This window comes from Mesocricetus auratus, unplaced genomic scaffold (genome assembly GCF_017639785.1).
Source record: "Mesocricetus auratus isolate SY011 unplaced genomic scaffold, BCM_Maur_2.0 Super-Scaffold_100004, whole genome shotgun sequence".
NCBI classification, from domain to species: Eukaryota; Metazoa; Chordata; class Mammalia; order Rodentia; family Cricetidae; genus Mesocricetus; species Mesocricetus auratus.
In genome coordinates this window covers 38,350,615-38,366,344 of record NW_024429189.1, presented here as the reverse complement: position 1 = coordinate 38,366,344, position 15,730 = coordinate 38,350,615, and the positions used below count along the sequence as shown (strand labels likewise).

Genomic DNA, 15,730 nt, shown 5'->3' with positions numbered 1-15,730 from the left:
ATCATCAGCAAAAAGCAGAACTTTTAAAGAAGCTATAATTAAATGTCCCCATCACACACCATTTTAAGATCTGTCAAGAGACTGCAGAAATCCTTGTCTGTAAAAATGATGACACTGTACACTGTATACACCTGTGGAGTGACTGCAATGACACTACTGTACACTGTACACACATACGAGTGACTGGTCTTGAGAGTACTAAAAACCAGACCTGGGCCTGGCTCTTAGTCCCAGCAGGAGACTCAGTGTGCATTCACAAATGACAACTTCTCTAGAGGGAAAGAATTCCCAGGGAAGGTTCAGCTAAGCACCCGCAGGATCCAGATGAGCTGGCAAAGGAGGGGAAAGTGACTGAATTGTCCCCAGTTGCTCCTCAAAACAAACTGTAAAACCATACAGGACAATGTATTGTTTCTCCAGTGTTGACTGTTAAAATGTCCTTGATAAAACAGTAAGATAGCCTACAATTAAAATTACAGATTTTAGCCGGGCGGTGGTGGCGCACGCCTTTAATCCCAGCACTCGGGAGGCAGAGGCAGGCGGATCTCTGTGAGTTCAAGGCCAGGCTGGAGCTACAGCCTCCAAAACAATACAGAGAAACCCTGTCTCGTAAAACCAAAAAAAAAAAAAAAATTACAGATTTTAGTGTGTTTTAATTTATTTCACTGATTCAGACTGCTTCAACCCAGTTGGCTCTAACTTAAGCAGTCTCCACCACACATACAGTGACTTATTTATTTTTATTGAGAATACAAAGAAAAAATTTCAGTAAATTTAAAACCATTCCACATCTCCTTACACTAACACCTTGAATTATCTAGCACATAACCTCTCACATGCATAAAGGCTAGCGTGACAGTCCTAGCATGAATACGAGTTTGCATTGTGCTTATTTTACTTAGCACAGACACATCATACTTCTACAGTCTTCCAAACAGTTATTCTCATGGCAGTACACGTCATTATTTCATTAGCTCACTTTCTTTAATATATAGATTTTCTTCATATCGTCGCTACTACTTATAATGCAGACATAAGCATTCTCATGCATTCACATTTTTCATCATTCTTTAGTTTAAAAATGGGAGCTCATGGGGCAAAGGACACAGTCATTTAAAACATTTAATTTACTTGCATTGTGTGTGTGCATGCATTCACACACGTGGCACACAGAGCACCCGTGTGCAAGGCAGGAGGAGTTTTCCAGAATCCATGCTCTCCTTCCACCGTGGGCTCTGGAAACCAGATGCAGGTTTCAGGCCTGCAAAGTAAGCACTCTTACCTACCGAGTCACCCCAATAGCCCAGTACAGTTAGACACTTTTATGACTATAAAAAAGTACCATGTGTCAACTCCAAAGGGCTGTATCTATTTAAAATGCTATGTGATGTGAGTATTAAGTAGTCTTCTTAAAAGATTTTTTAAAAATCAGAAGTAGTTTTATTTAAAGTAAAAAATAAGTATTCTCTCTTAAAAAACAAAACAATAAAACCAACCTAGCATGGAGTAGATGGTCTCACAGCTCACTCACGTTTGGATGAATTAACTTAAGCAGTGCTTCCTGCCCCTTCTGAAGTTATGGCACATTTGGGAAGTGTCTGCAGCACACAGAGGAAGCTGGGAAAGGGGCTATCTGGCCCAGAGGGCACTCGGGCCTCATCTGGCTTCAAAGGCTGAGGGGTTCTTGAGCTAGACAGAGCTATGTCTCAAAGTGCCAGTGCACGTGGTTCAGGAACCTCTAGTCACAGATGGGCTCAGACAGCAAAGCCACAAAATCTGGTCAGTGGCAATGCTGGCCAATGAATGCCAATTCTTCTTTTTCGATGTATTTTCTACTGCATCACCACTGTTTTACATGCTTTCTGGTTGTGGAATTCAACTTTATATGCAGACATTTAACTATAAAGAGGATGTTCCAGCATGCTTAAGCCAGACACCTAAACTAGCAATTTATACCCAAGCTAAAAATGCTAAAAATTAAAAACAGTCCTTATCATAAGCAAATATTTGACTATTTTCTCTGTCATATTAGACTTGCAATTCTTTTAAATTGAGTTGTAAACTCATTGAACAATCATCTGTACAGTGTTTAGTATAGCTCTGATAGTAAATAAAGAATACCAGCAATAACTTATATACACCCCAAAGGAAAATGCTGTAAGTAAATCCACATTCTGAGGAATTCTAAAGGGAAACATTTTAAAGTGTTGGTTTTGTAGAGGTAGAGAAGGTTCCCTCTTTATATTTCAAATTCCTGCCAGTTAGAGACCCGTAATATACACAGGTACAACACAGGCTTTCAAAGACAGGTTCTCATTGTAGCCTTGGCTAGCCTAGAACCTGCTATGTAGACCAGGTTGGACTCCATGTCCTTGAACTCAGAGATCTGTCTGCCTCTGCCTCCCAAGGGCTGGGATTAAAGGCATGCACCACCAATGCCCAGTTATATCATAGGCTCTTAACAGACATTTCGTAACACAGAATGAATGATTTTGACTTATACCCAGTGTTGATGCTACCAGGAGGAAAAGATTCACTACAAAGGTATTTCACCTTTACCAAGTGTCAGATACCTCAGAGATCCTAGGAGGGGTTTGCTCTCTTAGTTGAACTGTATACATACATACATAACATTTTTCTTATGTTATTCCCATTTAATCACTGGGTCTGCAGGGTTAGAATTAAAAATTTCCAGTGCCCGGTATGTGCCAAATCACAATAACAAGGTACCCCAAACTCTGCATTCTTTTTACTATGCCCCAAGTGATGACCTGGTTAGTCCTGTGGACTCAATCAGACATTATACACACAAACGCATCCATGAGACCGCATGGCACTTGGGAGATTGCCTACTATTTCCCACTTATTAAGATCTGGATCATATTTCTCAATACTCTGGAGATACGTCCCCTTTGAGTAGGAGTAACCCCCGGTGACATAGATGCATCCATTCATGATGACAGCACCACACTCCATCCTCCTCTCCATCGTGGGCGCCGTCTCTCTCCACTCATTTTGTTCTGGGTCATAGCACTCTGTAATTGTAGTCTGTCCACCGACTAAGTAGAGCTTGTTTTCAAACGGAACTGAGCACAATCCATATTCTTTTGGGGAGGAAAAAAGAAAAGCGCAAAGTCTTAATTCTGATAACAAAAGAGCTATCATACTTTGGGTACAATGGCTCTGCAATTTAGAACACAAAAACAGAGAAATGGTGACACATGGTGACATTTTGATTCTGTGATCCTCGGTTGTACACTGAGGCTTAAAATGCAATCCCTACCATCTGACTCAGATGGCCTGTTCCTGCTGCTCAGCCATGAGCCCTCAGGGGAACAATCACCATTAATGGTAATTCCTAAGTTGGCTCCCAAAGATGATAAGAAGAAACCCACTCCACCATCTGTCTGGGAGTTGACCAACATACATATGGAGCTTTTCATTGACATCATCTCCAACTCTTGATACCTATCAACTTTCTAGACTGTAGAGCAGTACAGTCCTCCTGACAGGACATTATACTATGTAACTGGTGTAGTTTTCCCAAGGTCTCATCAACCTTGTGACCAAGGACAGACCCCCTGATGTGTCAGCTACTACATTGGCTTCAGACAACTGCCTGGGTAGCTTCTGTCACATTGCCGGTCTAGTCAGGGACACAAGTGAGAAAAGCATACATCCAAGGTACTGACCCTATGGCTATCATACTCAGCCATCACAAAAGGTGTCCCCGGCAGAAGGCTGCCGTGGGCAGCATGGCTCTGCGTTTGGGAGTCGCCTCCAACAGGGCCTACCTCACTTAGGCTCTCAAAGTGTTTTCATTTTGTTTTTCTCCTTCTGCTGCCTCTTCCCAATAACCACAATATGAAGCAGGCCAGAGCAAGAAAAACAACAGACCAAGTTCTTTGGTCCGGGATGTGACCAGAATTGGAAGCATCATGGTGAGATGGAAAACATAAGCCTCATCTAACCAGGACAGCGACTCCCTGGCTTTCATCCCTGCTGCCAGGAGGGAATACTGTCATGTTGCCAGACCTTACCATTTTTTTAAAAGATTTATTTATTATGTATACAGTGTTCTGTCTGCATGTATCCCTGCAGGTCAGAAGAGCTAACCACTTTTTTTTTAAAGGTCCCCAAACCATGATTTTGGTTTGAAGTCTTCTGAATTTTAAATTTTGGTAGCAAGCCAATTCAAAAATAGTTTAAGCACTGTGGCAGCCAAATATGATATACTGTGCAAGGTGCTAATTAGAATCTTTAAAAAATATTTCATCAGGAAAAGTTTAATATAAATGAAAACTTCACAACTACAATTGTATGTTTCTACTGATTTATACTGTACTTTTTGGGGGCTGATGTGTACTTTCCAACACTAGGCTTAGGTAACATTGCCTTTTAGACTCTTTTTAAAATAGTCAGTAAACCATACGCAACTCACTGACTTTGTGGGACACTTCATCTTTTGGCATTAATGTTTATTTTGTGTCTCTGTGTAAGTGCTTGCATGTGTGGACCTTGTGCATGGCTGGTGCCCAGAGGTCAGAACTGGACTACTGAGCCACCATGTGAGTAACCGGTTCTAAGCTTAGGTCCTCTGCAAGGACAGCAAGCACCCTTAACCTCTGAGCCATCTCTCTGGTCCTAGGACACCTATTTTTAAAGTGATTCTCCCTATACAATGCATATTAGATATATTAATGTAAATAACTGCTTTCTAATTGTTTTTTGTTGTTGTTTATTCTATGCTTTTTTATTTTTTGGGGGGAGGCTTGTTCTGTCCCCCCCCCCGAATGTTTTTTTTGTTTGTTTTTGTTTTTGTAGCTCTGACGGTCCTGGCACTCTCTCTGTAGACCAGGCTGCCCTTAAACTCAGAGATTTACCAGTCTACCTTCTGAGTCCTGGGATTAAAGGCCTGTGCCACCACCGCCCAGCTGTGTTTTTCTAAATTGTAACTCTGATTTTTCTTTTTCTTTTCTTAAAGATGTATTTATTTGATGCATACGAGTGTTTATGAGTGCATGTGAGTGCTCTATCTGCATGTCAGAAGAGGGCATCTTGTCCCATTATAGATGGTTGTGAGCCACCATGTGGTTGCTGGGAATAGAACACAGGACTTCTGGAAGAATAGCCATGCTCTTAACCACTGAGCTATCTCTCCAGACCCAGTTAAATCTGATTTTTCATGCATTCGCTTTTCGCTGGAAAGATGAGTGACCACAAAATAAGCAGCTTAATAGGGGACTCTGGTCTTAATCTTAACATGGTGTTCAAAATGAGGTAGCAGTGGAGCGCATGGAGCCCAGGCCAGGCTACCTGGGTTAAACCTCACTTCTACCAAACATTAGATGGCTGACTTTGAGCAACAAATTTGATGTCACCACTTCAGCCACCTGTTAAGCAACAGCACCTCTCTAGCTCATGAGATTTCAAGGTTTAAATATGGCAATGTGTCTGGGGAGATGGCTCCGTGAAAGAAAATGGCCCCCAAAGGGAGTGGCACGATTAGGAGGTGTGGCCCTGTTGGGGGAAGTGTGCCATTGTGGGAGCGGGCTTCCCTCAGTGGGACTGACAGTTGACTTCCTGTTCCCTGTAAGATGTAGCGCTCTCAGCTCCAGCACCACATCTGCCTGCACAACAGCCACTCTCCCTGTCATGATGATAATGGACCGAATCTCCGAGGCTGTAAGCGAGCCATCTGAATTAAATGCTCTCTTCATAAGAGTTGCCATGGTCATGGTGTCTCTTCACAGCAGTAAAAACCTAACGAAGACACCATGTATGAGGAGCAGAGTTCAGGACTCTAGAACCTGAACCCCAACCCCTAACCCAAATCCTAACCCTGCAGGGGACAGAGAGAGGGGGATCCCCAGGCTAAGTTAGACTAACCTAAATACTGAGCTCTGGGTTCATGGAGAGACCCTAGCTCAATATAAAAGGTGGAGAGCAATCGAGGAGACAATTTCCATGTCATGCCTTCACAGGCATGTTCAGTGTGCTCCTGCACAGTGTGGACACACATGTCCTCACAGATGAGCATGCACACCACACACAAACACACTAAATAAATAAATGATAGTGCTATGGTTTGAATATGATAGTGTCCCCCAAAGGACTGCACATAAAGACTCAGTCCCCAGAGGTGCTGTGGGTTATAAAAAGGTGAGGCATTATGGGAGGTTCCTGAAGCACTGTTTGACTCTGGCCAGTCCTCTCTCTGAGGTAAGTACACACTTTAACACATGCCTCTGATATCATCATTACCCTACCCTCTGATCAGAGACCAGACCAGAGTGGCACCCAGTCTTGAAAAAGAACCTCACGCTGTGAGCTACCCTTTCTAACTAAGCTAGTTGCCTCAGGTATTTAATGGCAGTATTGTAAAGTTGACAAATATAAACAGATTAATACATGTAAAATTATTGGAATAGTGTGCCTAGCTAATACTAAGTAAATATTAGCTATTACTCAGAATGGCCTACCACTATTACTTTCCATTATAACTTTGTTGGCCACAACAGAAAGTGATGTAAGTATTATCTAGACTAGACAACATGACTGGATTACTAGGACCAATGTCTACACCATCTGTTTTCAGAGGCAGGGCAGCCTGCAGACGAAGTTTCCTCTCATGTGAAGATATCAGCATATAGACAATCAGCTACATGGGTTGATAACAAGAAAGGTGCTGCATTATGCTGAAGCTGGCTACCTCCCGGTCACATCACAGATGATGGAATCAAGACAGGTGGAATGTGCATCCTGGGCCACCGCTTTCAAAATGTGATTTTGGAAAAGCTAGTCATCTTTCCTAAGTTACAGACCCTCCATTTCCAAATGGTAAACAATACCTATGGGCAGAATTTCAGTGAGAGTTTAAGATAATGTCACACGTGAAGTGCTTAGCCAATCCCTACTTAGTGTGTACTCAACGGTATTAGATACGACTGTTAGTCATAAATATCTCAAGCTTACAGATTTAATTTCCCACTCCAGTGACCCTGGAGCTCTGCAAAAAAAAAAATGATTCCAAATAGTAAGGTGACATGATACGAATTCTTTCAAATGCAGACTCTTAAACATATGGCATAACTGTAACAATCTAAAATATTCCCTCGTTCACAGGGAGCTGAACCCAGGGCCTAACCCATGCTAACTGCATGCTCTTATCTCTGAACTGTAATCCCAATCCCCTGTAATAGGTTAAAAATAAAAGACAGCTGGGGGAGAGGAGCCAGCTCAGTGGATAGAGCGCTAACTGCAGAGTGAACATGTCTCTCAAAGAGAAGAGACACTTGCCCAACTTTCACTCTATGCACCATCCCGACCAGCCTAAAGACCATGGTTATATACTTGGCACAGGGTTCTTATTACCTGGGTGTGGGCTAGCAGTAATAAGGCTCCATTCGTTGATGTCTGAATTGTAACTCTGCACCTTGTCATAGGTGCAGCTTCCTCTGTAGCCACAGTGACCGCCAATGACGTAGATAACTTCATGTAGGACACAGGCAGTAGCATTTCCCACACCTGTATGTCAATTAAAGTCACATCTTAGATTGTTCATGCTTTTCTGAAACGGATACCAATCTGTTATTGGTTTCTTTTGTTCTGTTATTGGTTTTGTTATTACGGGTGGTAAAATGCAAAGCACTGTTAGGTGCTGAGGGGTGAAAGTGAAAACTAAAGGCGCCTTGTGCTCTTTCAGGAGTACAAATAGTTAGAGCATAGTTAGAGGAAGGGGAAAATACCATAAAGAGAGAGAGAGATGCTAGCGTTATTGGTCAGATCAGAGACATTGCTTTTGACTGCAGAAATCACAGCAGCAGGGACATGATTTGCCTGGTGGTTAGGTCTCTGGCAAGCCGAGGAAGGCGAGCATGCTCTCCGCAGAGCAGAGCCCCACAGAAGCGTATTAGGCAATGTCAAGTAGGCTAGTACAATGGGAGTCATCACATGAGAATTAAGGACGAATGTAGGTTGGAGCTAAATGTCCGGGCTTCATTCAGCAGGACATTTCAGATTTATAAACAGATGCAGGAAGGGACTATAAAGGAAGGAGAGGACTCAGAAGGATGGTAGGCTATCATGCAGGTACCGACTCACATAACTATCAAGGGTCAGGCTCAGAAGGTGCTTTGGGTGAAGGGAAGGGCAGAGGTGAGAGATGGGTCAGACAGATAGGCTTCAGTGATGAGACAAACCAGGCTGACTCTGCAGTCCTGAACTGGGAAAACTGCAACACTCTGAGACCACAGAGGCTCAAGGAGGTGAAAACAGGTCCAGCCAGGTAAGAAGGGAGACTCCTTTGGATGACGACCTGCAGTTTTAAGTCTTTCAACCAACAGCTGATTAACACTGTTTGTTATGCGTCCAGTGCACATGAATCTCCTTGATGATCTCTACTTCAAAGTAAAAGTGGGTTTACAAGCAAGGTAGTTATGAAAGAAAGACGGGGGGGGTTGTCTCAAGGAAGCCAAGGGCTTATTTCTCCTCTGTACATCATATCCCTAAGTGCCCTCCCCCAACAGAAATGAAACTGAAATTCGACTCTGTGCAAATGAAGTTTACCTTACCAAGAAAGGTATTAGTTCACTTCTGAATGCAAGGACAACCGATTGAGAAAACATAGCATTCTTCTTTCTACTGGAAAATGGGAAACTAAAGTTTTGGTATAATTTGGAATAGTGCAAATCAAAGCTGCACCGACTAGAGCTGAGCCCTCCCCTCCCCGGGGTTAGGGAGAGAGGAACAACGCTTTCAAAAGCAAGTACTACACCTCTGCCCTTTCTGTGGCTCACACTAGGCGTCCCAGCATCCAGGAGGCTGAGGCTGGAAGATTGTCGGTTTGGGGACAGCCTGGACTACACAGCAAGATACTGTCTCAAAAAATAAACGAAAGAATGAATCTCTGTGATTTCAAAAGCCAGCTGGCATTCGGGGAAGGATGGCAGACTATGGAAACCTTCCATACCACCAAGGCTAGATAAAAGCATAGGGTTTTCTTTCCTAGTAGCTACACAGGGCGAGTACCCCACTCCATGGCCAGCAAGCACTGTTTCAAATATAACTCTCCAAATCTTCAACAGAGCAACAAATTTCCATCCTCAAAGATGTCTCTAAAATATCTGAAGTTGTTATCACTGAGAAACGAAAACAGTAAGGCCTGCAGGTTTACAACCTGGCTCATTTCTTCCGCGGGGGAGGAGTCAGAACATTCAGGATCAGTCTGTCATTCCGTAAGTAAGCCCTAGGTACACTCAGTCAAAGCCAAAGCCCAGGCAGAAAGAGGCTCTCTGCTACTTTCTCCCACCCACCCATCCATCCACCCACACATGTAGCTGCTTGTGAAAAGCAGGTCCAATACTGAGGCTTCCTGGGTGCCACACTCTGTACATGGTCTGTTAGTTTTCTCAAGACCCCCCAGCTGGCTAATGCCACCCTCCCTGTCAGACAGATAGTGACACTGGGCAGAGGGGCTGAATCACTGCCCAAGGTGAGCAGAGAAAGTCAGAGCTGGGACCCTGGCTTCTTGGCTACAGAGGCAGTGTGGGATCATAAGACCATTTGCCTCTAAGCTTCCAGCTTGTCATCCAAGGATCACATCAGGGCAATTTCTAGTCCAGGTCACATTCCCACACCCTCGCTAGTGTTAAAAAAGAAACAGAAAGGCCTGGGAAGAAACATTTGGGACACATGACACCAGTTTGTTAAGAATCTACCAGCTGGTTTTGTTTTGTTTGGTTTGGTTTTAGAAGTCTCCCCTTCCCCAGCTGGACGGAAGAAGTGCAAGGCCAAATCACCAGATACAGGGTTTATCAGGAAGATGACACTGGGATTCAGTGTGCTTGGCTCTCCTCTATTTGGAGAGAAGCCTGAACCACAAAAGCATGGATTGTGTATCTCTAGTTCTCTGGAGATTGTACAGTGTTACACTCTGAAGGGGCTAAGCTCCCAAAGTTTGAGTGGGAGCCGTCACAGAGATGATCAGTATATTCTAAGAGGGAAAGGCTGGATATTAAAATGTAGATCCAAGCCAGGTGTGGTGGTGAATACCTTTAATCCCAGCACTCGGGAGGTAGGGGCAAGCAGATCTCTGAATTTGAGGCCAGCTTAGTGTACATAGCAAGTTCCAGACCAGCCATGGCTACTAGAGAGACCCTGTCTCAAAAAATAAAATATAGCAAAAAAGACAAACAAAGCAGAATTGAAAAACATTTGAAGAGCAAATAAAACAAACCATAGTCAGGTCAGTCTAGGCTGAATAAAAGTTAACACTTGAGTGAGGTCTAGAAGGGGGATGTAAGGAGAGAGTGAGTTATGCTATTTCCTTACAGAAGCTACCTTTCTGTTCTAAGCTGAACAGCATCATTTTAAAATATTAAAATGCTTTACTCCATTCAGTTAAAAAAATTAAAGATGGAGTCTTATGTAGTCCAGGCTGGCCTTGAGCGCCCTATGTAGCTGATTGTCTTGTCTCTGCTTTCTGAGTGCTGGGATCATAGGCATGAGCTACAAGACTGTTTTATATGGTGCAGGGGGGGTGTGAAACTCTACGGACTGAGGTTTTTTTTGGGGGGGGCGGCTTTCTTTAAGTCCTGACAAGCTGGGGACTGTTTTTACTCAGACAGTACTGAGGCCAAATTACTTATATAATCTACAGTAGTTCCTCAAGAATATCTCAGTGCGGTATGTTCTTGTGAAAGTTACTTCTCAAAGACAGAAGACTGCGACCGATCCTCAAGCATGTAAAAACATGGACACATGAAAGCTACACTTACCTTTAATCATGTTTGCAATAGGAAGCCACTTCTCTTTCAGTGGGTCATAGAACTCGGCTTCTTCTGCCGGGGCCCCTTTTCTGTAGCCCCCTAGGGCATAGACGCAGCCCCCCAAGGTGACCGCACAGTGGTAATACCTGGCATTGAGCATTGGCAAGCCTTCTGTCCACTCATCGCCTTCACTGTTATAGATCCACACAGTGTCGAGAGCATCTATGTTGTCTGTCCTGTACCCTCCGGTTACATAAACGTTGGGTCCTAAGCACGTAACACCATAACTCTCCCTGGTATAATCTGGTATTTCTGCTCCCTGAATCCAAACATTTGTCAAAGGATCCCATATGTGGACCTCTGATAAAGGATGCCAGTAATAGCCTCCAATGATATACATGGTGGCTGTGGACCTCTGGGAAATCTCTTTATGCATGGGATTCAAGGTGTTGTATATTAGAGAACGTATTTTATTTTCAGTTAGTAGACAGCTTCTTTGAAGGCCTAAGGCTGTCTTTAAGTACACTGGGTCTATATCGATGTTGATATAGCTTAGTAGATTGCACAGGCATTCAATTCGATTCTCTACGTCATGAGCAGTCCACTTAATGACCGGCTCTATAACAGCTTCTTCCTTCCAGACATTGAGATTTTTTCTGGACAAGATAAACAGAAACTTTTCAAGGCTGATTTCCAGAAATTCTTCTTGTTGCCATACTTCCTTAAACCTTGAGCACAGAATTCTTCGTGATTCCTTCTCTAGTTCTGAACACACATGAAGCTCTGCAAAGGAGTGCATCCCGATACAGTTATCAACATCCAGGTGCCTGACCAGAAACTGCTCACAAGCCTTCTTTACCGAAAGAAACTGCAGCAGGTCGGCTGCTTCAAGAAGGCTCTGTACGTTTCTTTTAGTGATTTCAATTTGGGAAGTATATGCATAATTTACAAGGCCTTCCAAAATATCATGGTGGATGCCAAACAGTTTTATTTTACTTTTAAATTTTTCTTTCATGTCAGCTGTGAACATTGCCTTAAAATAATTGCTGCAGGCAGCTAAAACGACTCGGTGGCAGTGGAAGATGATGCCTGAAGGACACTGAAGGGTAATATCAGTAAATAATCCATCCAAATAAAACGTTCTGAATGCATCCAGAAAATCCACTGGATGTGATGAATCCTTGAAAAGATAAATGTAGTCCTCTTGCCCTTTTAGAGCCATGGCTGCAATGGACATAAACAAAAACGTTTTCAGTTTTGTGTGGTGTCTCTAATAACTGATGTTAAATACTCCAATCATCAGACATTGATGGCATCAGGCATATTCCGGGACTAGACTGAATTCAGCCTCCTAAACACCATATGCAAAATGTGCTGAACTATTTATACGAAGGTCTATTTAGATTCAAGATAGCTTGGAGCCCTAAATGAGGCCCTTAGATTTTTCAGTTGTTTATTTGTTAACGGATCCTGGCTTACTACCCCCAGCCACCCAATATCTGTCCCACTCCGGCAGTTCCTGAGAGTGCACACTCCGCAGGCCAAGTGTCCAAGGGGGTCAACCCGCCGCAGGTCGGCCCCAATTCAGCATTTGTCTCTCGGTTTCAAATCACACCGAGATGCCACCAAGATGGAGAGAATCTCAGAAAAGGGACCCCTGCGCCTTGCCGCTCGCTCGCTTGCTGACAGCAGAAGAGCGGCCCGGCCCGAGCGAAGGTTTCCAGCCCGCGCTAGCGCCTGGGCCCGGCCCGCGTTCCCGCCGGGAGAGCGCCCCGCCTCGGGGCCCCGCGCGAGGTTCGACTCCGGGGCGTCGCGCGCCGCCGTTGGCCGGTGCGGACGGCCTCTGCCAGGCCGGGAGCACAGGTGTGGACGCCCCTCTCCCCCGGTGCCCACGAGCCCGCCCTCCCACCCGGCTCGCACTGCACTGCCATTGTCTGCGCTCCGGTGCGCGCGAGCTGGGGGCGGCCTGGCGGCCTCGTCTCCCGCGCGGCCCGCTCGCCCCTCCGGCCGGCCTCGGGCTGCTCGACTCCGACTTACCTCGCTGGCGGCGCGGGACGCGGACCGGGGCTAATGGCCGGCGTGGGTGGGGGCGCCTCCCGACCCTCTGACCATCTTTGGAAACGCGCGGTGGGGCGCAGCGGAGGCCGCCTGCTAGTGCAGCTCCAGCCCACAAGCCGCTCCCGCTTCGGTGACCGCTGCTCCCCGCCTCCGCCCGCAGCCCCCGCGCTATTCCCGCAGCAGGTGGGCCGCGTCCACGGGTCAGCCCCGCTCCGCTCGCGCGCTCGCGCCCATCGCACCGCCTGCTCCTGGATAAACTCCGAGTCCCCAGTTAATGCCAGAGAGGAGCGTGCACGGGTACCTTCTCTGTCCCTGGAGACCTCCTGCCAACCCAGGCCCGAAGGGTGCGGGGAGAGACAGAGAGTGCCCAGAAAAGGCAGCGAAACGAAGGTCTGGGATTAGGGCCGCCTTCAAATGCTACAAGTAGCCGCTTTCCCACAAACTCCATGCTGCCTCCAGCAGAGCGCGCAGAAGGGAGCCTTGGGGCTGCTTAGCACACCAGGAGTTAACCTGGAAGCTTCTGGGAAAAGTGGGGGTACCCTGGGGTTAAGGCTGAGTTCAGGCACTAAGATTCAAGGTACTTGTGTTAGAACACAGGCAGCTGCAAGGGGCAACCTCCAGCCTTCTGGTAATGTTCATTGTGCTACACCCGAAAGTCCACTTTCTTATTGCAACAAAAGCTAAGTATCACGTGCAAGTATCAGCAAGATTTTGAATAACCTTAGGAGCACCTCATAAGACTAGGAACTGGTAATTAGGTTTGAAAATTGGTTCACGGCTGTCACAGAGCTTTCTGGAAGGTCAGGGTGAACCAAGAGAACTGAGAGAATAAGAGAACTGAGGTGGTTGTTAGCGTATTGTCAGAATAAAAGTATACAGACACACAATGGCCATACCTTACATGATGGGAGAACTCTGAAACACAAGAAGCGCGGAAAACCGAACTACAGCCTCTGCTGAAACTACCAGAACAATCAGGAAGCCAACTTCTGTTTCTACCCCCACTTCCACTGCGGCACCAACCCGGGAAATATAAATATGTCAAGACGGATCACAAGCGTTTGTAGCCCACCCCGACTTTCCCAGCCGTCGCCCTCCAATCAGATTTCTAGATTTCTGCTACTGCCCCGCCTCCTTGCTTCTTCCTCTTCTTTTCTTCTATTTTTATACACCCTTCTCATGTGCCTGCCTGCTTTAAGCCTCTGGGAAGGACAAGTGATGATGATTGGCCCTCTTGCCAAGCAAGCTCCGAACAAACGCATGCTTGTTCTCCTTTGAGTAGGGTTAATTTAATTCCAAATCCTAGTGTTGATGCTGGGTGCTGGTTGTGTAGAACCTCACAATCTCCACCCCAGACTTCGGAAAGCTTCAAGAGCACCACGTGATTTTTAGAAAAAAACAAAACCCACAAAAACCCGGAAAGGTTTAACACCCCAGATTCTGGCCAACGATGTAATACTACAGCAAGAAAGCAAAGAAAACTTTGATGGGGGGAGGGGTGTAAAGTTCACTCTGTTACTTACCTAACATACTAACATACAGCCTCAAGCAAGCTACTAAACCACAAACACCCGGGAGCACACACACACACACACACACACACACACACACACACACACACACACACACACACACACACACACACACTAGTTTTACAGAGTAATACTTTTTGTTTTGTTTTTTAACAGGGTCTCTGTGTGTAACAGTCATGGCTGTCCCGGAACTTGCTCTGTAGACTAGGCTAACTTTGAACTCTTGTCTCTGCCTCCCGAGTGCTGGAACTAAAGGCATGCGGCACCACAGACTGGCTGAGAAATAATTTAAAACATTTTATTCATATGTGTCTGTGGGGGTGGGCAGGTGCGTGTGCGTGCCTGTATGTACATCGCATGTGTGCAGAACCTACAGAGACCAGGAGAGAAAGCCCTGGATCCCCTAGAACCAGAGTTACAGTGATTTTGAGCTGCCATGAAAATACTGGGACCCAAACCCTTGCCCTCTGCAATTGCAACAAGTGCTCTAAACCCACAAACCGTCTCTCCAACATCCCACGGAAATATATTACAGCTTCTACACCTAACTTGTAGAATCATAACATATAACATATGACTATACTGTTATATTGAGAGGTTCTCTATACTGTTATTTGTGCAAAATTTTTGCAGATTGTTATAGGAACCAATTAAAACTTTTGCTTCCAACCTGTTGGTGATGCCACACTCCTAATCCCAGCAGAGTAGGTTAAGGCAAGAGGACCCTGAGTTTGAGGCCACCCTACAGAAAATAACAAGACCCTGTCTCAAAATAAAGCAAAACTTTTGCTTACCTGTCTAATGTTCCCTAGCTCTGAATTATTGCTTAAAAGTATGTTACCTGAGGCATAAAGCCCAATGGCTAAGGCGCTTGCTGCACAAACAGGAGCAATTGGCTTCAACAGCCACAACTCACATAAAAATCTAGGCATGGAGGCATGTGCTTGTTGTGATCCCAGCACTCAGAATGCAGAGACAAATGTGCTCTTAGGGCTCCAGGACAAGCCAGTGTAACTGAATCCTTGAGCTGCAGGCCCCAGTGAAGAGACACAGTCTCACAAAACAAGTTAGATAGTTCCTAACTAACAACTCCAGAGGTTGACCTCTGGCATCTATGCACAAGTCTGTCATGTGTTTGTTAATCAGCCCCAGGTTGTCAAAAGAAGCACAGCCCCTGGGGCATATTGCAAGAGTAATTAGTTACTCTTCACCGGGTGCTTTTTATCAAAGAGACCACAGGGTCATTTTCCAGCAGGAAAAACCACACCAAACAAAAACCAAAAAGACACTGCAAAGGTGACTAGATCTGATACATTCCAGACATATGTGTAGCGTTCATAAAGTGAGCAATGACAGAAAACAGGCTATCCA

At 45.2% G+C, this 15,730-nt stretch overlaps 1 protein-coding gene across 3 annotated transcripts; it reads right to left on the bottom strand.

The window, feature by feature from the left end:
• Positions 1–721: 721 nt before the first annotated feature.
• Klhl23 (kelch like family member 23) lies at positions 722–13,886 on the bottom strand. 3 transcript variants are annotated; one of them, XM_040745521.1, is made up of 4 exons: positions 13,724–13,886; positions 10,779–11,993; positions 7,375–7,527; positions 722–3,104 (listed from the first exon to the last, which is right to left on the bottom strand). In XM_040745521.1, the coding sequence occupies exons 2-4, from the start codon at positions 11,989–11,991 to the stop codon at positions 2,794–2,796; spliced, it is 1,677 nt and encodes a 558-aa protein (XP_040601455.1). In that variant the 5' UTR covers positions 11,992–11,993; positions 13,724–13,886; the 3' UTR covers positions 722–2,793. The 3 variants fall into 3 exon arrangements, with proteins under 3 accessions (XP_040601455.1, XP_040601457.1, XP_040601456.1); XM_040745523.1 differs by lacking the exon at positions 13,724–13,886 and adding an exon at positions 13,129–13,266; XM_040745522.1 differs by lacking the exon at positions 13,724–13,886 and adding an exon at positions 12,807–12,939.
• Positions 13,887–15,730: the final 1,844 nt, after the last annotated feature.